At 35.9% G+C, this 24628-nt stretch overlaps 1 protein-coding gene across 1 annotated transcript in view; it reads right to left on the bottom strand.

Annotated features, from left to right (window-relative positions):
- The window catches only part of CEP350 (centrosomal protein 350), a 125384-nt gene that overhangs the window by 74336 nt on the left and 26420 nt on the right, over positions 1-24628 (bottom strand). Inside the window, exons 10-16 of the mRNA XM_068986345.1 lie at positions 23780-23901; positions 19754-20814; positions 17933-18083; positions 15386-15546; positions 4797-4983; positions 1582-1796; positions 974-1137 (exon numbers count right to left, since the gene is read on the bottom strand). Coding sequence (XP_068842446.1) covers positions 974-1137; positions 1582-1796; positions 4797-4983; positions 15386-15546; positions 17933-18083; positions 19754-20814; positions 23780-23901 — 2061 coding nt within the window. The remainder of the gene's footprint in view (positions 1-973; positions 1138-1581; positions 1797-4796; positions 4984-15385; positions 15547-17932; positions 18084-19753; positions 20815-23779; positions 23902-24628) is intronic.

Below are 24628 nucleotides of genomic sequence, written 5' to 3'. Positions count from 1 at the left end.
AAAATTTTGTATTGTACACAGAGAATTGGAAAAAAAATTTCACAGCAGGAATATTTATGATAGCCAAAAGCTGGAAATAATACAAATGTACACCAAAAAGAGAATGGATAAATGAATTGTGATATAATCATCAGTGGAATGTTACTCAGCAAAAAAACCAAAAGCACCACAGATGCAACAAAATGGATCAATCTTAAAAATGTTATGCTGCATAAAATAAACACAACACATTACAAAGTATACTTCCATTTTTATGAAGTTCTAGAACTGGCAGAAATAAACTATGGTGATATGAATCAGAATACTAATGGCCTCTGGGTGGTGAGATTAACTGAAAAGGCCTGGGTGAACCTTCTGGAGTGATAAAAGTGTAATACATTTTGATTAAGGTGGTTGTTACACGCTCAAAATTCATCAAGTTATACACTTAAAATCTGTGTATTTTATTATATGCAAATGTTACCTGTTTTTTTTTTTTTTTTAAAGATACCAATAGCATCTCCACCAAGGAACACTAAGATTTTTGTTAGCTTCCTTAAGGAAAAGTCCTATTATCCTGGTACTACCAAGCACTTAGATCTCAGAAACTTTTCAGTACAAATAAAGTATTAAAAAAACAAAACAAAACCAAAGTCATTTCTGACTTTTCTCACACAAAAAGAGAAAATATTGAAAAATTTTGATAAGCCAATTTTCACACTGTAACAAAAAAAGGTAAAGAATGTGGAAAATGAAGTATTTAAAGGAGAATGACTTTTACTGTTCTGTTGCCAAATACTGCATGTTTAATTATCTTTTTAGAATATGACAGTTTTTCTCAAGATTATTTATAGGTACTGTGTGACAAGACTATTTTTTCTACTTAGCAGTTTAAAGTTTTGTGTTTTCTTTTTTAACTCAACATTAAGATCATTTTAAATAGCAAAGAAAAGAGAAAAAAAACACAGAAAGCTAAAGAAAATTCCACAAATACCTTTATGATCTGAGCCAGAGACACGCTCTCCTGTTGAGCAAGTGAAACTCCTCTAACTCTTTCTACATCTGACAGCTGACGCACCGACTCCTCAATGGCACTCAAGTAACTGAGTTCTGCTGCCATCCGATGCTGGAGGCCAGCAGGAGAAAAGCGCTTAGAACCTGGAAGGCATATAATTGTCATATATAAAAGTTCATGTGAAATTACATCTGATTTCTAAAATTCATTTCTTATTTTAAGGTCCAAAAACAAGTCTGCTATGCTTTGTAGGAAAGACAGTGACGTTTTAGTACACAGCATTCTACTAGCTACTTTTTGTGTGTATGCATGTGAAGGTACGTATAAGCCATGCCAGCGTACATAATACATACACAGAACACATTTTTCAAGTGTCTTTTTACTGATGCTGGCTAGATGGGAAAAGTCACCACTACTGAATCTCTCATGCTTTTCAATATTTATTTTCTGGCACAATTTTTGTTTAATACTTCAAATAGTAATTGCATTCACTTGAAGTAACATTCTTCTATGGTTTAACTGAAATAAATTTTTAGAAATAAACTCACATCCAATTTTTAAAATTACAGCTGCATGGATCTACTTGCCTGGTGTTGACGCCATCTCTGTCGTCGTTCTGCTGGCAGCCAGATTCACATCAGCAAAAGTTGCATTAGGCTTAAACCCTGTTGGAGTCACTACTATTGAGGATTTAGATCTTTCTAATGAAGTTCCTGGAAGGTCAAACTGCAACAGTTTCTGAGAACTTGGAGATATGGGAGAAGTTGGAGTTTTCTGAGATCTTCCCTTATCTGATGAGACACTACAAGTTTTGTTTCATAAAGACATTAGAGACAGGAAATCTACTTCAAAAACCATCTAAACAATAAGAACAACATGCAAAACTTTTTAACATTAGCTTTAAAAAGCTTTGATTTATTCATTGTAACAGAGTTGCTACAGCACTCCTTTTATTGCTAGATTTACAGAGGGTAACAAGCTAGGGACAAGCCCTGCTCAAAATAATATGGAAAAGGAGTCTTTTGATTAAATTGGGACTAAACTCCTTCCTCTACAATGTAATTTACTATGAATCACTTATTTTAGTAGCAGGCAAAATTCTCTAGAATACTAAAATCTTATATAGCAATAAAATTACAAACATTTAAAAAAAGCAAGGTAAAGCCTATTTCATAAAAATACCTTAAAATATGTCTCTGAAAGAGAATATCATTTTGTGTTAAAAAATTTAAAATGACAAAAACTACTTTTGTTATTACTTTTATTAACCAAAAAAATCACATACTGTGGTTAGTTTCATACTAACCATCTCTAAATACTTTATATATGTCCATTTGTTTCTGTCCACTTTTTAATGCTACAGTTCTTTCCTGAATTTTCTAAGAAGTAACCTCTCATAGCAGTTTTAAACAACTCAAAGTATTTAATTCAACACAAGGCACAGGTCAAGTCCCTCTTTGATAAATTAAGCTCATTAAAGGTACTGTTTCTGATAAGAAGAAGCACGTTGCTTTGCACTAAAGATTTATCTACTGACTCAAATATCCTATAAAGCATGTTAGCAGTTAGCATATTTCAACATACTAAATCAAGCTTACTTTTAGCTTTAATAAAACTATGACATGGTTTTCAAAGGTAAAAATTTCTCTTATACCAGCATTTAAATTTGAATAAAAGTAGTCTTTAAAGGCACTCACTAGCTTCCTGTAACCTTTAATTTTCTGAAGTTTAGAGAAATACTGTTTTTAACAGTCTGACAATTTACGGAACATAGAAAGAATTATCATTACTTCTGTTTCCTAATACATTTCCCTGAAAGAATTCCAACACAATATTAAAACACAGTACTCCTAAGAGGATAGGGAAAAAGTTGGCTTAAAGCTCAACATTCAGAAAACAAAGATCATGGCATCCAGTCCCATCACTTGATGGCAAATAGATAGGGAAACAGTGGCAGACTTTATTTTTGGGGGCTCCAAAATCACTGCAGATGGTGACTGCAGCCATGAAATTAAAAGACGGTTACTCCTTGGAAGGAAAGTTATGACCAACCTAGACAGCATATTAAAAAGCAGAGACATTACTTTGCCAAAAAAGGTCCATCTAGTCAAGGCTACGGTTTTTCCAGTAGTCATGTATGGATGTGAGAGTTGGACTATAAAGAAAGCTGAGCACTGAAGAATTGATGCTTTTGAACTGTGGTGTGGAGAAGACTCTTGAGAGTCCCTTGGACTGCAAGGAGGTCCAACCAGTCCATCTTAAAGGAAATCAGTCCTGAATGTTCACTGGAAGAACTGATGCTGAAGCTCAATACTCCAACTGCTGAAACTCCACTACTTTGCCACCTAATGCGAAGAGCTGACTCATTTGAAAAGACCCTGATGCTGGGAAAGATTGAAGGCGAGAGGAGACGGGGACGACAGAGGATGAGATGGCTGGATGACATCACCGACTCAATGGACATGAGTTTGAGTAATCTCCAGGAGTTGGTGATGGACAGGGAGGCCTGGCGTGCTGCAGTCCATGGGGTTGCAAAGAGTCCGATATGACTGAGCAACTAAACTGAACTGAACTGACTCATAAGATAAATCTCACTATATGGATTTACAAGATGAATTCATATTTGCTCTGCAGAGACTTACCTAGACTAGCTGTTTCCAATGATATTAATAAGTTTTCTAAAATATAAAAAAGAAACAAAGGAAAAGAATGTGGACACAGCAAGTGTCTATAGCCAAATAAGACAATATAAGTTAAATAATTTTTTTTTAAAAACTGGACTCCTTTGTATCAAATCCTTAAACTGTTTTATCCACTGTCAATCTCCATAGGTGAGGAAGTAGGGGGTCTAGACTATAGTATGGGGCATTTATCAACTTATTTGGCTCTGGAGTTTGTTTAGAAATGTTTAACTTTGTAGATTTTGCCAGTTAAATCATCAGGTATCTCTTAAGGAAAGGTAAAGTTTTCTGAATTCCAAAATCATTGACAAAGAAATTAAAATTCAACTTTAGACATAGGAATGATGGCACTATCTGCAACATGAAAGCACTAAAAATGACTGTCTGTATGTAACACTATATTGGAAAAAGCACATAGTTTTAAAGTAAAAAAATAAATCCATGCCTTCTCAGAGCTTAAATTTCCAGAAGAACAAAACCAGTGTAACAGATAAAAGTCATGGAGACAGAGCAGGAATTGTACATGAAGCAATAGTTATTTGTAAGCAACAGGCTAAGTGCATAATATATGATATTACAGTGTGCACGTTACACAATCAATTTAAGAGATTTCAAAATCTAATTGTCTAATAGGTTTAGCGTAAGTGAAAAGTTCAGAGGTACAAATAAACAATGATACCAAAAGGGTACTAAGCGGTTATGTTTAAAGAGTGGAAGAATACAGTTGAGCAGAAAAGTTGCATAAGTAAAGAAAGTAAGATCGTCTTTGGTAGCCTAGTGATAACTCTTCAAATAAAGTTAAGCTCTAAGCGTTGATCTGTGGGGTAATTGTGAGGTCCAGGGTATCCTAAGGAGAGTAGCTGCTTGGTCAAATGACTGAGTGAAGAAAACAACTGTGAAAATTGTTTGGAATAGAAGGGTGGATTGTGCTAGAGGCAAAGAATACCTGTAGCAGTAGCTACAATAGTTTAGGTGAGAGATGAGTATATTCTATAATATAAAGACTAAAGCTATGAACAAAACTATAAAAAATACATAAATTTATTAAGTGAATTTTATGAGCATCAATGATATAACTTTAATGAAATACAAATTCCAGTATAAAATATGCGTAACTTTACCTCAAAGAATGCCCAGAAATTTCTTCCAAAGTGCTATCAGTATCAAGAGTCTGCTCATAATCTTTCACAGAAAGTTTGCTACTGGTCCCAGATTTCTTTCCTTGATGAGAGCCACGTTCTGAACCAGAGTGTACTTTTTCTTCATCAACAAGTGAGTTCTGAATATTTCCAGTGAGTGAATCTAGCCCTGTAAAGTAAATTTCTTATAAAACTGATTCCCAGTATTAGAAGCTACTAAGAGATAACTAACACTTAGATTTCAGTGAAATAAAGAAAAGCACAAACCAGAATATCTTAAAATGCACTTTTAAGCACGTCTTTCTTCACTTCTATATAAGGAAAGTGACATTTCTTCCATTAACATCTACTTGCTATTAAAAAAAAGTTTTTAAGTCAAATGGTTAAGAAAAAAGACAAACATATTAAACAAAAATGAAGTACTACTCTATCCCTATAAAAAAGTAACCCCCACCACATTTTTAAAGATAAAACTCAGAGGTGAGAGACAAAGGTTATCAACTGCCAACTAAACTACATAATCCTTTTGAAAAACTCTACGGTAAGAACTACACAGCCAGATTTATAAAACTGTTCATATTCTCTGAACAATTATTCTCTGATTCAAAACAATTTTACTTATGCGGGTATCTTAAGGAGACTGTTGAAACAAAAGTTGTACATGACATTCAATGTATAACTTTATAATTTAAAAAATTTCAACCTCCATTACCAGCAATAGAATTGTCTAAATTACATAGATAATAGTAACTTGAATACAGAAACAACTTTTTGTAATTTGAACACACACATTATCTTATTGCTCTTAAACACCTTATGAAGTGGGTGCTGTCTGCTTAATTTGCTGATGCAGTAACTAGAGATCCATGAGGCTAGATAACTTAAGGAATCGTGGTGATAGCAGAAATAGGACATAAACCCAGGCTTCATGATTCTAAGTCTAGGGCACTGTTTATCTTGATATGCTTCAATAGCAGCAAAGAAAAATGCATGCTATGTTAAAAAAAAAAAAGCACAAAAGAACTGTGTACACATTTTAATGGCAGCTAAATTTTTTTTAATTTGGTTTTTAACATGGTTAAAGATCAAAAGACAATGGAAAAGTAAAAAACAAATTATGCTGCACTCCCATGTTCATAGCAGCATTATTCACAATAGCCAAAAGGGAGAAGCAACTCAAATGTCCTTCAACAATGACTGCATAAACAAAACTAGTATATACATATAATGAAATATTATTCAGTCTTAAAAAAGGACATTTTGACACATGTTACAACATGCATGAACTTTGACAACATTATGCTAAGTAAAATAAGCCATTTGGTCACAAAAGAACAAATACCGTATGACTACATATCTATATGAGGTACCTAGAATAGGGAAATTCATAGAAACACAATGGCAGAGGGGAGAATGAAAGCTACTATTTAGTGGGCACAGAGTTCTAGTTTGGAATAATGAAATAGCTGTGGAGATGAATGGAGTGGTGATAGCTGCACACTGTGAATGTACCTAATGACACTGAACCAGACACTTCACCACAGAGACAGAAAGGAGAATGGGGGCTGCCAGGGGCTGGAAAGGGGGGAATAGGGAATCACTGTTTAACAGGCATAGAGAGTTTCAGTACAGGAGGATGAAGTAGTTCTGCAGGTGGATAGTAGTGAAACTTAGTTGTAAATAGTGTTAATAAATCAAATGCCACTGAATGGCACACTAAAAAATGGTTAAAATGGCAAATTTTATGTTAGCTATGTTTGTCACACAAAAAATAAATTTTAAAATTAAGCTACATTATTCTGTAGTGATAGTAATAAAGCAACAATTTTCATCACAATTTGGTTTGAAAAGGAAAAATGAGAACAGTCTTACCATGTGAGAAATATTAAACCCAAGTACCAAAGAAATGCAAATCAATGAGATGCCATTTTTCAATATCAGATTAGCAAATATTTTTGAAGTAATGTAACCTTGACTGTCATTCAGCACACACATGAAACAATACTCATACACCATTTTCCTGGGAGTGCAAACTCATATATCCTTTGTTTTTTAATTTATTTATTAATTGGAAGAAAACTGCTTTACAACATTATGACAATTTCTGCCATACAACAATGTAAATCAGCCATAGTTATATTTCAACTCCCTCTTGAGCTTCCCTCCCCTCCCCGCATCCTACTCCTTTAGATAACCACAGATCACCTGGCTGGGATCCCTGTGTTATATACAACTTCTCACCAGCTATCTATTTTACACATGGTAGTGTATAAACGTTGATGCTACTTTCTCCATCTGTCCCACTGTGTCCACAAGTCTGTTCTCAGTATCTGCATCTCCATTCCTTCCCTAAAAATAGGTTCATCAATATCACTTTTCTAGATACCATTTATGTGCGATAATATATTTCTCTTTCTGATTTACTTCACTCTGTAAATCTACCACCTAACTAGAACTGGTTCAAATTCATTCTTTTTTTATGGCTGAGTATATTTCATTGTGTGTGTGTATATGTGTGTGTGTGTGTGTGTGTATACACCACAGCTTTATCCATTCATCTGTCAACAGACATCTAGGTTACTTCCATATTCTAGCTATTGTAAATAGTGCTACAATGAACTGCTACAAAGATACATGTGTCTTTTTTATTTATGGTTTTTCACACAGTATATGACCAGTAGTGGAATTGCTAGGTCATATGGTAGCTTTATTCCTAGCTTTTTAAGGAATCATATATCCTTTCTTAAGGACAACTCAAAAAACACATAAAAATAATTTTCCAGCCAAGCCCTTGATGGTGGAATTTCTCATAGCAATTTATCCTAGGAAGCTACGTGAAGATGTATACAATGAATTAAATAAGCTAAGTCAGTATATCATAATGGGGAGAAAAATACAAATAATCTAGAGGATTGTCCATCAATTAGAAAGGATTCCACAATCTAAAATCTATTTATGACCCCTAGGCTAGAAACAAGCTGTTAATACTGGTTATCTCTAACTTTACCATAATATAGATGCACTCTTATAGAATAAAAACAGTTCATTCACTTAATATATTATTTAAATACACCATTTAAAAATTATTCATTTCAAAAAACTAGAAATCATAGACATACAATAGTCTATGCAAGAAAGATCTAAACTCCATTCGAGGGACCTATATGTAAAGATATCATCTGCCCCTAGTTTAAAAGATTTCCAAATGAAAGTATGTTTATATGTTTTAAAGTTAAATTAAGATTACTTTTTTCTTATGATTACCACTTTCATCTACTCTTTTCATCAACATTGAGGAAGTGAGTGAGCATGCACTCTTTTTCACCACCAGATCCAAGTATATGCAACAAAATGTATACATATTAGAACTCTGGGATAAGATACTAAGTTTAAGTTGATGCTGTGGTAAGTAAAATATATGGGTTTTCTTAAGGCATTGTGAGAAGGAATCAGGGAAACTGAAAACCACAAAAAATTACCTGTATTTCACCTAATCAAGTATTAAATTATAATTTTTAAAACTTACACTGAATCATATTGTTTATGCTCATAATATATCATGATATCTTAAGTTGTACAATATATTATAGTAAAACATAAACTTGATTTATAAGTTAGAAGTCAGAATCTAGGCTTTGCCGATAACTAGTCAGCAACCTTCAGAGAAGGCGATGGCACCCCATTCCAGTACTCTTGCCTGGAAAATCCCATGGATGGAGGAGCCTGCAGTCCATAGGGTCGCAAAGAGTCGGACACAACTGAGCAACTTCACTTTCACTTTTTCATGCACTGGAGAAGGAAATGGCAACCCACTCCAGTGTTTTTGCCTGGAGAATCCCAGGGACGGGGGAACCTGGTGGGCTGCTGTCTATGGGGTCGCACAGTCGGACACGACTGAAGCAACTTAGCAGCAGCAGTTAGTAACCTTAGCTGAGACACTAACATAATAAAGCATAACAACTGCAAAATAAAAAAAACTCAGCAAAATCATCATTTCCTGAAATGTATTCTGCTGAATTTGTATGTAACATGCTGACTGAAGAGCTGATTCTGTGGTCAAATAAATTTGAAAAATATCACACTATAGCCTCATCCTCATCCTAAATAATCCATATCAGCATATTGAAAGTATTGATAAGTCCTGTTAGAGAGAAGCCTATTTCACTCTAAAAGCATTTCCCAGGTTTGTGGAACCATGGGATTTCTTTTGTTCTCAGAGCACCTATGAAGCAGCCTATTGCACTGAATCAGTATTTCACAAGAAAAGAAAAGCTTTGAGAAGTGTTGATAAAATGATGTTTAATGTTCCAATCTGTTTTAAAGAACACTTCCAATGTGCAAGAGAGTTATACCTCTCCTAGCCAAAGACAACACAAAAAAAGAAACCTACAGCAAACTATCACTAATGAACACAGGTGCCAAAATCCTCAACAAAATTTCAGCAAATAGAATTCAGCAACACATCAAAAAGTTCATGCACCATGATCAAGCTGGGTCTATTCCAGCGATGCAAGGATTCTTCAATATACGCAAATCAATCAATGTGATACACCATATTAAATTGAAAGATAAAAACCATATGATAATCTCAATAGCCACAGAAAAAGCCTTTGACAAAATTCAGCACCCATTTATAATTAAAATCTTCAAAAAATGGGCACAAAAGGAACCTATCTCAACATAACAAAGGTCATATATGATAAGCCTATAGCAAACATTATTCTCAATGGTGAAAAACTGAAAGCATTCCTCCTAAGGTCAGGAACAAGACAAGGGTGTCTGCTTTCACCATTATTATTCAACATAGTTCTGAAAGTCCTAGCTACAGCAATCAGAGAAGAAAAAGAAATAAAAGGAATCCAGATTGGAAAAGAAGAAGTAAACTCTACACAGAAAACTGTAAAGATAGTATCAGAAAATTACTAGAGCTAACCAGTGAGGTTAAGAAAAGTTGCAGAATACAAAATCAATATACAGAAATCACTTGCATTTTTATATACTAACAATTACAAATCAGAAAGAGCAATTAAGGAATCAATCCCATTCATCATTGCAACAAAAAGAATATCTAGGAATAAACTTACCTAAGGAGACAAAACAACTGTACACAGAAAACTGTAAGAAACTGATGAAAGAAATCAAAGATGACACAACCAGATGGGAGAGACATTCCATGTTCCTGGGTAGAAAAGTGAAAATGACTATGCTACCATACGCTATCTACAGATTCAATGCAATCCCTATCAAACTGCCAATGGCATTTTGCACAGAACTAGAACAAAAAATTTCACAGCTCATATGCAAACACAAACGACCCCAAATAGCCAAAGCAGTCTTGAGTAAGAAGAATGGAGATGGAGGAATCGACCTTCCTGACTTCAGATTATACTACGAAGTTACAGTCATCAAGACAGTACGGTACTGGCACAAAAACAGAAATATAGACCAATGGAATAAGACAGAAAGCCCAGAAATAAACCCATGCACCTATGGGTACCTTATCTTTGACAAAGGAGGTAAGAATATACAATGGGGAAAGACAGCCTCTTCAATAAATGGTGCTGGGAAAACGGGACAGCTACATGTAAAAGAATGAAATTAGAACACTTCCTAACACCATACACAGAAATAAACTCAAAATGGATTAAAGATCTAAATGTAAGATCAGAAACTATAAAATTCTCAGAGAAAAACATAGGCAGATCACTCAGTGACATAAAGCAAGATCCTGTATGACCCACCTCCTAGAGTAATGGAAATAAAAACCAAAGTAAACAAGTGGGACCTGATTAAACTTAAAAGCTATTGCACAGCAAAGGAAATTATAAGCTTCAGGCAACCCTCAGCATGGAAGAAAATAACAGCAAATGAAACAACTGACAAAGGATTAATTTCCCAAATATACAAGCAGCTCATACAACTCAACGCCAGAAAAACAAACAACCCAATCAAAAAGTAGGAAATAGACCTAAACAGACATTTCTTCAAAGACAACATTCAGATGGCTAACAAACACATGAAAAGATACTCAGCATTGCTCATTATTCAGTTCAGTTTAGTTGCTCAGTCGTGTCCGACTCTTTGCAAGCCCATGAGTCGCAGCACGCCAGGCCTCCCTGTCCATCAACTCCTGGAGTTCACTCAGACTCGCATCCATCAAGTCAGTGATGCCATCCAGCCATCTCATCCTCTGTTGGCCCCTTCTCCTCCTGCCCCCAATCCCTCCCAGCATCAGAGTCTTTTCCAATGAGTCAACTCTTCGCATGAGGTGGCCAAAGTACTGGAGTTTCAGCTTTGGCATCATTCCCTCCAAAGAAATCCCAAGGCCAATCTCCTTCAGAATGGACTGGTTGGATCTCCTTGCAGTCCAAGAGACTCTCAGGAGTCCTCCAACACCACAGTTCAAAAGCATCAATTCTTCAGCACTCAGCTTTCTTCACAGTCCAACTCTCACATCCATACATGACCACTGGAAAAACCATAGCCTTGACTAGACGGACCTTTGTTGGCAAAGTTATGTCTCTGCTTTTGAATATGCTGTCTAGGTTGATCATAACTTTTCTTCCAAGGAGTAAACATCTTTTAATTTCATGGCTGCAGTCACCATCTGCAGTGATTTTGGAGCCCCAAAAAAATAAAGTCTGACACTGTTTCCACTGTTTCCCTGTCTATTTCCCATGAAGTGATGGGACTGGATGCCATGATCTTCGTTTTCTGAATGTTGAGCTTTAAGCCAACTTTTTCACTCTCCTCTTTCACTTTCATCAAGAGGCCTTTTAGCTCCTCTTCACTTCCTGCCATAAAGGTGGTGTCATCTGCATATGTGAGGTTATTGGTATTTCTCCCAGCAATCTTGATTCCAGCTTGTGTTTCTTCCAGTCCAGCGTTTCTCATGATGTACTCTGCATAGAAGTTAAATAAGCAGGGTGACAATATACAGCCTTGACGTACTCCTTTTCCTTTTTGGAACCAGTCTGTTGTTCCATGTCCAGTTCTAACTATTGCTTTCTGACCTGCATATAGGTTTCTCAAGAGGCAGGTCAGGTGGTCTGGTATTCCCATCTCTTTCAGAATTTTCCACAGTTTATTGTGATCCACACAGTCAAAGGCTTTGGCATAGTCAATAAAGCAGAAAGAGATGTTTTTCTGGAACTCTCTTGCTTTTTCCATGATCCAGTGGATGTTGGCAATTTGATCTCTGATTCCTCTGCCTTTTCTAAAACCAGCTTGAGCATCTGGAAGTTCACGGTTCATGTATTGCTGAAGCTTGGCTTGGAGAATTTTGAGCATTACTTTACTAGTGTGTGAGATGAGTGCAATTGTGCGGTAGTTTGAGCATTCTTTGGCATTGCCTTTCTTTGGGATTGGAATGAAAACTGACCTTTTCCAGTCCTATGGTCACTGCTGAGTGTTCCAAATTTGCTGGCATATTGAGTGCAGCACTTTCACAGCATCATCTTTCAGGATTTGAAATAGCTCATTATTAGAGAAATGCAAATCAAAACCACAATGAGATATCACCTCACACTGATCAGAATGGCCCTCATCAAAAAGTCTACAAACAATAAATGCTGGAGAGGGTATGGAGAAAAGGAACACTCCTGCACTGTTGGTGGGAATATAAATTGATACAGTCAATATGGAAGACAATATGGAGATTCCTTAAAAAACTAGGAATAAAACCACATGACCCAGCAATCCCACTCGTAGGCACATACTCTGAGGAAATAAAAATTGAAAAAGACACATGTATCCCATTGTTCCTTGCAGCACTATTTATAATAACTAGAACATGGAAGCAACTTAGATGTCCATCAACAGATGAATGGATAAAGAAGTTGTGGTACATACACACAACGAAATATTACTCAGCCATAAAAAAGGAACGCATTTGAGTCAGTTCTGATGGGGTGGATGAACCTAGAACCTGTTGTACAGAGTGAAGTGAGTCAGAAAGAGAAAGATAAATATCTATTCTAACACACATATACAGAATCTAGAAAAATATTACGGGAAGAATTTATTTATAGGGCAGCAATGGAGAAACAGACATAGAAAACAGACTTATGGAAATGGGGTAACGGGAGGAGAGGGGAGGAAAGAGTAACACGGAAATTTACATTACCATATGTAAAACAGACAGACAACAGGAATTTGCTATACAGCTCAGGAAACTCAAACAAGGACTCTATATCAACCTAGAGGTGTGGGATGGGGAGGGAGATGAGAAGGTTCAAAAGGGAGGGGATATATGCATGCCTATGGCTGATTCATGGTGAGCTCTGAAAGAAAACAACAAAATTCTGTAAAGCAATTATCCTTCAACAAACAAATAAATTAAAAGAAAAAAAAAATCTCTCCTAGCAGTCTCACATTGGAAATATAAAGTGGCACTAGCTTTCTGAAGAGCTATTCAGCAAAATGTATCCAAATTTTAAGCATGTTATACTCATTGTCCATTATCTTCCTTCTAGGATTTTCTCTTAAAAGAACCAGATCAATGTGTAAAGATGCATTTGTAAGGCTATTCAATGTCTTACAGTGTTCATCATAGAAAATGCAGCAGTGTTTATTACAGAAAAGAAAGAAAAAAGAAAGAATCTATATGTCCAGCAATGGGGAACTGGATAACAAATTACAATACATTCAAATAACAGAACACTAGGTAGCCACTGGGCTTCCCGGGTGGCACAGTGGTAAAGAATCTGTCTGCAATGCAGGAGATATGGGTTCGCTCTCTGTGCCTGGAAGATCCCCTAGAGAAAGAAATGACAACCGACTCCAGTATTCCTGCCTGGGAAATCCCAGGGACAGAGGAGCCTGGTGGGCTACAGTCCATGGAGTTGCAAAAAGATTCAGACTTAGCAACTAAACAACAAATAAGGAAGCCCTTACAAAGGGTTAACCATATTTACCAACAGAGAAAAGTTTCTGTAACCCATTGACAGGAAAAAAAAATCACATAAAATGTGATCTCATACATGTAACATTTTCTGTTTACATATGCCTACTAACAGTCTAGAAGTATTCTCACTAAAATTTCACATGCATTGGGATATCTATTCTTAAAAAAACAAAAACTACAAAACAAGCATTAGTATATGTGTGGAGAAACTGGAACCCTTGTACATTACTGGTAAGAACGTAAAATGTTATAGCTAAAATATAGAAATGACTTTTTATCCAGCAAGTCTACAATTGGATATATAGACAAAAGAACTGGAAGTAGGGATTCAAACAGTTATTTGTACAACAATGCTCATGTCCATATTACTCACAATAGTTAAAAGGATGAAACAACCAAGATACCCATCAACTGATCATAATGGGATATTATTTAGCCTTAAAAAGGGAGGACATTCTGATACATGCAACAATGTGGATGAAATCTGAAGATGCTATGCTAAATGAAATAAGCCAGACACAAAAAGAATATTGGATGATGCCACTTATATGAAGTACATAGAGTAGTACTTCAGCAACAGAAAGTAGAACAGTGGTTAGCAGCAGCTCAGGGAAGGGAAATTACTTTTACTGGGTTCCAAGTTTCAGCATGGCAGGATGAAAAAGTTCTGGAGTTGGGTAATGATGATGGTTGTGGAACACAATGAACATGCTTATTAACAGTACTGAATTCAACACTTGAAAATGGTTAAAATAATAAGGTTTACATTATGTGTATTTTACCACAGTAAAATAAAAAAAAATCTAAAAAGACATTAACATTGGTTATCTCTAGGTGGAGGGAATACAGATGATTTTTCATTTTTAAATAGTTTTCTATATTTATACATTTGTCCTCCCCAGTCTTTTTTTTTTTTAACTCAACAAGCAATTTTTTACTATTAGAAAAAATAATTGTGGAAGCAAAATCATTCCCTTGAGACCATCCTGTGAATCTAAGAGGCCGATGCCTAATGACTGTTATCTTCTCATCACTAGGCCTACTGAGCAATTATAGCCAGTAGAAATGAGGGGACTGAAAGGTATTCTCAATTAGTCAAGAATGCCAAAGGGCCAGCTACTGTAGCAAGTACTGAGATGTACATATTATATATGTAGGCTTCAAAATTACCATAGAAAGCATTTATTATCATCTTCACTTTGTAGATACAGAAATTAGACCATTATATTTAATGACACTAAGAAACATACAGGATACAAAGTTTTTAAAAAGCAGTTGCAAAATATTATTTCATTTCTGCTTTTTAAATTAAAATGCATGTGGGAGTATGCCTGGTTTTATGTACATATTGGAAAAACAGGCACTAAAAACATCAACAGTAGTTATCTCTGAGGAGAAGAATCAATAGAGGTTTATAATTGTTGTACAACTGTTTTTCTACAACTTTTAATTTTTTATCATTGTTAATGTATTCCTTTCATAGTAAGCAAAAGATTTATAATGTTACATATCAAAAGGTATTATTGTAATGATAAATAAGTATGAAAGTCAATTATACTATTATCATACAGAAGTTATCTAACTTATGAAATCAAATCGTTAACTTTAGATCAGTCACAAAGCCACTGGTAAAGAGAAAAAGATCATCACACAGGATTCCACTTACATTCTATCTTCTCTTTCTTTCCTTTCTTCCCTTTAGAAGAGGAAGAAGGAGACGATGCAGCAGACGGGGCCCCTGATGAGTGCTGGGGAGTAACATCCACAGAGGAGAGGTCACAGGCAGACTTTCTGCTGGAATGATCCTCCTGAAAGCCTAGACTGTGACTACCAACACTGTCAAAGAATAAGTAACAGTGGTTAGAGAAAGAAATAAAAAGTTTCGACTCACTGCTAAAACTATAGATATTTTAAAATCTATTTAGTCACAAAGAGAATATAAATATAACCAAAGATGCTTTCCACTTGTCTCATTTTGTCAGTACCAGAAGCCTGCATTATTCCCTATCGCTCAATTTATTACTGAGAAAAGTCTTAGGCAGTTTTTTACTGAAGTGAAACCAATAAAAATGGGTAATTCAGACACATAAGAGAAAAAAATATAATGCTGGATACTGAAAAATGTAACCTCAATTTCTATTCAAATTTATAATTTATTATTTTCCTTCTAATAACCTTATAGGGAATAATAATTTAATATGTTCTACTTCAACTCAGAAATAAAATATAATAAATCATATTGATCGGTGATATTAAATGTTACCACAATTAAATCCTTACACATCTTGATTAAAAAATAAACCTTTTCTTTGAAGTTCAAAATTTAAAACTATACTTCTGCTATAATCTTAATAATACTTATTTTCATCAATCCAGCTATATATAACTAATTTTTTGATTAATTTTTTTACAGGATAATTACTTTACAATAATGTGATGGTTTTTGCCATATATCAACATGAACAGGCATTAGAGACACGTGTTCCCTCCCTCTTGAACCCCTCCGTCTACTTTCCTCCCCATCCCACCCCTCTAGGCTGTCACAGAGCACTGGCTTTGGGTTCTCTGCATCATACACTGAACTCCCACTGGCTATTTATTTTGCATATGGTATGTATATGTTTCAATGCTATTCTCTCCAATCATCCCACTCTCCCCTTCTCCCACTTTGTCGAAAAGTCTGTTCTTTATGTCTGTGTGTCCTTTGCTGCCCTACATGTAGGATCATCATTACTATCTTTCTAGATTTCATATATATGCGGATATAACTAATTTTTAAAAGATCATCCAATGATTTTATATGTATTACAATTTGTAATGTGTGAAGAAAACTGTACTGCATGTGAGTGATTACAGATTATTTTATATGGTAACAAAATTTAGGGAGGAAATTCTCTGGCGAAATCTGATTCACTTACTATATGACACTGTACAAGTAACAACCTTAGGACTTCAGTTTCCTCTCTCAAGTATGAATAGTAACAAAAATATTTATCATATCAGGCTACTAGAAGAATGAGTTCATACAAGTAAAGCCCAATCAGTCCTCTTAGTACCTTAAAGTGAAAGTGTTAGTTGTTCAGTTGTGTTCAACTCTTTATGACCCCATGGACTATAGCCCGCCAGGCTCCTCTGACCATGGGATTCTCCAGGCAAGAATACTGGAGTAGGTTGCCATTTCCTTCTCCAGGGGATCTTCCCCATCCAGGGGTCAAACCCTGGTCTCCCGCATTGCAGGCAGATTCTTTACTGACTGAGCCACCAGGGAAGTCCCTTATACATTAACTGCTCAATAAATATTAACATTATAATATCGCTACTATTCAAAGATTTGCAAAGTTTTTGATGCTATTCCAATTATTAAAAAGTTTACTGATTACTTAGGATCATGTGGTGCTGGAGAAGACTCTTGAGAGTCCCTTGGACTGCAAGGAGATGCAACAAGTCCATCCTAAAGGAAATCAGTCCTGAATATTCACTGGAAGGACTGAAGTTGAAGCTGAAACTCCAATCTTTTGGCCACGTGATGTGAAGAACTGACTCATTTGAAAACCCTGAAGCTGGGAAAGATTGAAGGCGGGAGGAGAAGGAAATGACAGATGATGAGGTGGTTGGATGGCATCACCGACTCAATGGACATGAATTCTGAGTTAACTCTGGGAGTTGGTGATGGACAGGGAGGCCTGGCATGCTGCACTCCACGGGGTTGCAAAGAGTTGGACATGACTGAGTGACTGAACTGAACTGAACTGAATAGGATCATGGAGCCAAGTGTTTAGCTAGTCATGTTCAATTCTAGTACAGAAAACCATTTCTTAGTCATCTCACATTAATGCACCATGGGATAATTTTCCCAATACTAACCTCGACTGGGGATTCGCAGATTGATTTAAGAATCCATATTTTGTTTATTATGTGCCAGACTCATTCCAAGTACTTTGTATTTCACTGAACATTCATAACACTTTAACAGAGAAGAAAACTGAGGCACAGGGAGATAAACAATGTGCCCAAAGACAAACAATTAGTAGAGTCAGTATTTAAACCCACATGGTCTGGATCCAGAGCCCATGCTCTTAATAACTACTATGCTATGCAGCTTCTACATGTATCTTTAAACAAGCAAAATTTGACTAATATCCAGACCTCAGTTCTCATTTGTACATTTGTCTCACTCTTCAGATTTTATTCCATACTGTTAACATAGTCTTACTTGGGTTCAAGAGCTGACTTTCTTTCTGTCAAAGTCCCACTCCCTGCAGAGGAGACAAAATCATCTTCATAGGAAACGCTGCTTAAAGGGGTTGTGATGGCATTCAAAGGCCGTGATGCTGATGTTCCTCTTTCCAATCTGTCTTCAAACTCTGTCAAAAGTAGTAATTGAAACGTGTTTTAAAATAAAAATTTTAAAAACTACAAGCAAAGCGTTCCACAACCTAGGGGATTAACAACATGGATTTAGGGATATTTTAGTTTTATTAGTTCTTCAAGTTATCTTTATATCTAATAATACATTTTTAACTTTTTATTAGGGAAATTTTCAAACATATATGACAGTAGAGAGTCATATAATGAAACTAATGCATCCATTATCCAGCTTTAACAAATACCAACACAAACTTTGTATTCCCTCCATCTGTAATTCTCCTCAAATATTACTTTGAAACAAATGCCAGAAAACATATCAACTCTAAATATTTCAGTATAACTATAATCTTAATGAAAATCTAATAGAAGGATTTAAAAACAAACCCAACCTTCTTGTGAAAAAAAATTGACGGGGTTGATTTACAAGCACTTTGCTTTAATCAAAATAACTTTAATATTCAAAGAACTTGTAGATGACCACTTATAGAAATAATTGTTAAACAAAAGAGATAAACAGGCACAGGTCTGCACAAGATCAAATGAAATAGCTAACTATTATGAATTCTAGGAAAATGTAATGGGAAACCCAATTAAGAATAAGATGAAAAGATGAAATCAATTCATCTGTCAGATAAATCGTTCACTATGTAGAATGGAAATAAAAAAAACACCACAGTATCCATAGCCTATTTCGGGCTCAGCCTCACTCACTCTCCAACCTGGGAATTCTAAGGTGATATTAGCATAAGATGGGTAGAATCCACCTATGGTAGGAAGGACAAAGAAAGGAACTTGAAGGAATTGAGTCTGCCACACAGAAGGAAATGTTGCATTGCAGGATCTCAGGGATCACAAGGGTACCTTAAAAGTTATTATTTTAGGACCCAAATATATAGCTACATTACTGTTCAAAGTCTGTTTTTAGCATTCGTTTAGACAAACAAAAACAGATTTGCTTCCATATTAGAAATGTTACTACAGCTGCCCCTCTCAATTCTTGACCATTGTATTCCCAAAGATCTGTTTGTTATGAGTCACACACAAATCACCATTTTAAGAAATACACATATTTTCTATCTAAATATATAACTCTGGCCACAGTAATATGAATATACACTTGATATATAACAATCTTGAACATCACCTAAGAATTTCTCTAAATTAGACCAAAATTTTCATAACCATCAATCCACTACTGTTTTAATCAAAACAGCTAAAAAATAAATTTTTAAAGATTAAATTGTAATACTCTAGTTGAAGCTTGCAGATAATTGAGATTCATTTAGATAGTAATATATTTCTACTATCCTTATAATGAATGATGAAAATCTGTAGTTAAGTATTACCTTGTATAAGATTACAAAATAATTTATCCTAAGATAACATACTGGAGAAGGAAATGGCAACCCACTCTAGTACTCTTGCCTGGAAAATCCCATGGACAGAGGAGCCTGGTAGGCTGCACTTCCACTTTTCACTTTCATGCACTAGAGAAGGAAATGGCAACCCACTCCAGTGTTCTTGCCTGGAGAATCTCAGGGGCAGGGGAGCCTGGTGGGCTGCCGTTTATCAGGTCACACAGAGTCGGACACGACTGAAGCGACTTAGCAGCAGTAGCAGCAACAAGATAACATACAAATATTACAAGGGTTACTCTTTTTCTCACCTTTTCCATATAACTTGTACGATTTTGTAAAAATATTAATGACACTATGTGGACTTCCCTTTGCCAGTTCTTCCCATGGTCCTTTGCTTTGTGTACCACCTATAGGCCCAAAGAGTGGTAAGAATTTTTCAGCTTCCTTCTGAAACTCTTTGATAGGTTCATAAGCATTTCTTTCTCCAGCACAAAATTCCTTTTCTTTCAAGATCTCTGTTAACTTCAAAGGGGACTGTTCATCTCGACGTCCTTCTTCTTCAGAGAGACTGCCCTCACTAAGAAGAGGCCCTTCACTGACGGAATCTATGCTGGAACCAAGAGACACTTTGGCTTTGTCTTGAGAACAAACTTGCATATCAGAGCCAGAAGAGTCAGTCTGCCTCTTACACAACTGTGCCAGCAGCCCTTCTGGTTTGGGTCCAGGAGATCTCATTCTGAGGTTTGATATGGCACTATGAGGTCTTATCATCTCAGGAAGCTTTTTAAATTCACTGAGGTTGCCTACACCAGGAAGATCATCATCAAAAGTTGCATGAGATACACAGGTTCCCAGCATCTTTTGAATTCGAGCAGAGAAAACATCTTCTGCATCCTCTTTCACAGGCGGACTTATAGCCTTGGTCCAATGTCCATCTTCCTGTGGTGGTCGCTGCACATCATACTCAGTGTTCCATACTGACCCATAGTTAATGTTAGCCCCAGCTAATTTTCTGGCTTCACTTTCAATTCTGCTGGATAAAGAAGCAGCTGTTGCTTTCAAGGCTTCAATACGATCCAGTTTACTTTTATATTGGCTAGCACTAGATTTTAACAAGGCATCTGGATGAGCAGTTGGCGAGGTCAGATATGGTTGAGGTGTAAAAGTTAACGTCCCCGAAGCCATATTATGATTCTTCCTCATTGGTAAAATGGATTCTAAATCCTTATGCAAAATTCCTACATGCTCTAGATTCAAGAGATGGGAAAGTAAATTTCCAGCTGTCCCAACAAGAGGCTGTGGTTGAGGATGGTGGAGTCGTGGGCTCAGTCTGTCAGGCTGCATCCATGAAGGATCCATCAAGTCCTTTCTGGAAATGAAAGTTACAATATGTTAGTTAACACAGGACCTCATAACTAAGCCATCCTTTTCTTTTTTAAAGTTTTGTGTTTGCGGATTATAAGAATAATGCATAGCCACTGCAAAAAAAAAAAAAAAAGATAAGGACAACAACAACAAAGGAGGAAAAGGATAAAGATCACTCACAGCTAACCAATGAGAGAAAGGCTATCACTAGCTCATTTAGAATCATATCTTTCCAAACCTTTTTCTAGATGTATGTTGTGTTTGATGGTGTTACTTTCACAAAAATGAGATTTTATCATACATTGTTTTGTAAACAGCTTTCTTCACTATGACATTTTTTTTAACTAAGTCATATTTTTAAAACTATTAATTAGAGGCCTTATAACCCTTAAAATTCTATGGACAAAATTTTTTACAACATTGGCTCTACCTTTCCCTTTAAAAACAATGTTTCATAAAAGAGAAATGCTTTAGATTATAGGCATAATATTACTCTAATCAACATATATTTAGTAAGCATCAAACAGTTAGGTTTTAACATTGTGCATTCTAAAGAAATGAGATGAATACAAACTAGTTCTCAGAAATAACTGACAGTCCATCCACAGAGGCTAGAAACAGAACAAAGATGTCCTAGATGACATTATATAGTTCACTTATGTTTCCAGACTATGGACACCTCCCTGTATATTAAGGAATACCATATACAAAGGTTAAAGGCTGGTGTTAACTATTAAGAAGATCTTTAGGGGAGAAAAAAAAAAAAATGAGGTTTTGTCCTTGGCCTTGTCCATTATTTTTGGTTGATGACATGAAGGTGTGCTTATCAAATCTGTAGATGACAGAAAGCTAGGAGGCATGCTTAACCCAACAAATAATCAAATTATGGTTCAAAGGTATTTAGACAGGCTGCAACCTCAGACCAATCAAATATGAATAAATATGAAGTCCTACCAATTAAGTTAAAAAAAAAAAACCATCTGGAAGAGAGTAACCAGGGAAAGGAAATGAAAAGCATGTTATGCACAGTTTGGTTGAAGGTTATGATGCACCAGTCTTTCATATTAAAGGACTGCTATGAAAGTGGAATAAAGTAAGACTAGTGAATGGATTCTATGCCACAGAATATAGTCTATTACAAATGCAAGGTGTGAAGTTATTAGTGCCCAAACTAAACTAGTAATGGTAGTAATGGAAATACAAAGCAAGTTATAAATAAAAAGGTAGTGCTGAGTATAAACTCGAGATCTTTATATTCAAGTGTTCAGAATGCTAATTTTAACAGTAGAAAAACAGCCGTACACAAAAATGGAAATAAACTTGATCCAATTAAGGCCTAATCCTTCAGTTTCAGAAGATCTAACAGGGATGACAGACTAATAAACAGCTAAACACGATGCCATTAAGTACTAATACGAAGATATATAAACTTCAATGAAATTCCCTGGTGGCTCAGACGGTAGAGTCTGCCTGCAATGCGGAGACCTGGATTCAATCCCTGGGTCAGGAAGATCCTCTGGAGAAGGACATGGTAATCCACTCCAGTATTCTTGCCTGGAAAATCCCATGGATGGAGAAGCCTGGCAGGCTACAGCCCACAGGGTCGCAAAGAGTTGGACATGACTGAGCGACTTCACTTACAGTAAAAGTTCAATAGGGTATACTTTCCTGGTGGCTCAGCTGGTAAAGAATCTGCTTGCCATATTGGAGATCTGGGTTCGATTGCTGGGTTGGGAAGATTCCCTGGAGAAGGGAACAGCTACCCACTCCAGTATTCTGGCCTGGAGAATTCCATGGACTGTATAGTCCATGGGGACACAAGAGTCAGATACAGCTGAGCAACTTTCACTTTCAATGCAGAATGATGGAACAAGAAGGGCAAGGAAAAGAAATGCTGTGCTTTTAAGCAAAAAGAAACCAAGAGACTCAATGCACATGAGTCTGAGCAAACTCCAGGGGATAGTGAAAGACAAGGAAGCCTGGCATGCTATAGTCCACAGGGTTACAAAGAGTTGGACACAACGTAGCAACTGAACAACAACTCTGAGAACTCAAAGAATTTACAAGGATTAAATGCAAAGTACTTAGATCAGTGTCCAAAATGAAACAATAAATGTTATCTATTTTTGTCAAAATTATTACTCTCTTGGTGGGGGCGGGGGGGTGGGGGGGGGCGGGGCGGTCATGCGGATCAGCAAGGGGTGAGAGGGTCATATGTATATTAACCCCAAACTGGTGACTTGATTTTTATTTGTGCATTCCCGAAGAAGAATTTCAAAATCTTTCTCTTCCAAAAACAATTATTTCAAAGCATAATTTATAACCATGTAGTCTGAAAATCACCTTAACTTTCATGGACAAATAGGTTTGTTTGTTTACTTTACTGCAAACAATACAGCCCAAGGGGGAAAAAAAACCCTTTTTCTTAATTTAAGGTAAAATAGCCCTCAGTCACCAATCTGAATTCAAATCAAATCCCCTTTTAGTCCTTGTTCAGTTATTCATATGCATATCCAAATACAGCTTTTGAGAGGTAAAATATGTTGATGCAGGAGTTATATGAAGAAATTCTGAATAACAATAAATACAGAAACACCTTTTCAAAAATATTTAACACAAACACTTAAAAATATTAATTTCACTGTGATTCACGTATCCAACATCCACTTTTATCATGTGTTGAGGTCAGAGAAAGCAAGAGTACTTCCACCTGAAGGTGATCCCCAAGAGGAACTGATATTCACACCAAATATTAAAGAACAGGGAGAAATTGAACAGCAAAATAGGGCATGCACCAAGTACAGATGTACAGCCATGCTTGTGTGTCCATCAGAAGATATTGATCAATTTCCAGATAAGCCTCTTGTTCTCAGAGAAGGTCAATGAACAACATTCACTGGGCATAGACCACTACAGTATGTATCATGGAAAGAAAGAACCTTAAGTATCTGTCATTCTCCCCTTTATACCTGGCAAGAGGCTGTGGAGGTTCTGACAGAGACATGTCACTACTGGAAGATGCGCTTGGGGGACGTTCTTGCACTTTGTTTTCTTTGTCAGATTCTCCAGATGGCTGATACCCTGGTCTGGTCTGTAAAAAAAGGATATTTTTATCTGACTCCGATAATAAAGACACATTCAAGGAGCACATAATATAAATATTAAGTCACTTCAACTTTACAAAGATCATGAAATGCAGGAGCTGTTTTCCTCTCAAATAACACCAATTTAAATTAGTTTGTCTTAAAACCAACCATTATGGTTAACAGCAAAAATTACACCTGAAATCCAACAAAGGCACCTACAATTTACTGTGTACTTTGGAGGAAATAATACTCTTTCTGATTCTTTTTTTCACCTAATCAGTGGAAATGCTAGCAGTACCTCCCCTTCTCAGAATTGTGAGTATTTACTGAAACTTAAGCCTGTAAAGCTTTTAAAATGGTAAGTGGCACACGGCATACACTCAAATGTTGTTATCCTTAAAAACAAAATCAATACTCATAACATTAGCATACTACAATAGAATATTCTCTAATTTCAGCACAGATAACAAAACTAGGTTTTCATTATTAACACAGTCTAACTTTGCTCAGTAATACAACAAAAACTAGGCAAGAATATAACTAATAAGAAATGAGACAGATCAACAATCACTCTAGGAAACTAACTGAGCATTTATTTTCAATTGTATTTATCAAATTACTCTGCATATACAATAAACTTCATGAAAGGCCATCATTATTATAAATACTGTCTGAACATATGTCTGAATATTAGCAATGGTGAGTAATTTTTAAATATTACAGCAAGCAAGT

Source organism: Capricornis sumatraensis, chromosome 14 (assembly GCF_032405125.1).
Source record: "Capricornis sumatraensis isolate serow.1 chromosome 14, serow.2, whole genome shotgun sequence".
Classification (NCBI taxonomy): Eukaryota; Metazoa; Chordata; class Mammalia; order Artiodactyla; family Bovidae; genus Capricornis; species Capricornis sumatraensis.
The sequence above is the reverse complement of the archived record's forward strand: the minus strand, read 5'-3'. Positions and strand labels throughout refer to the sequence as shown.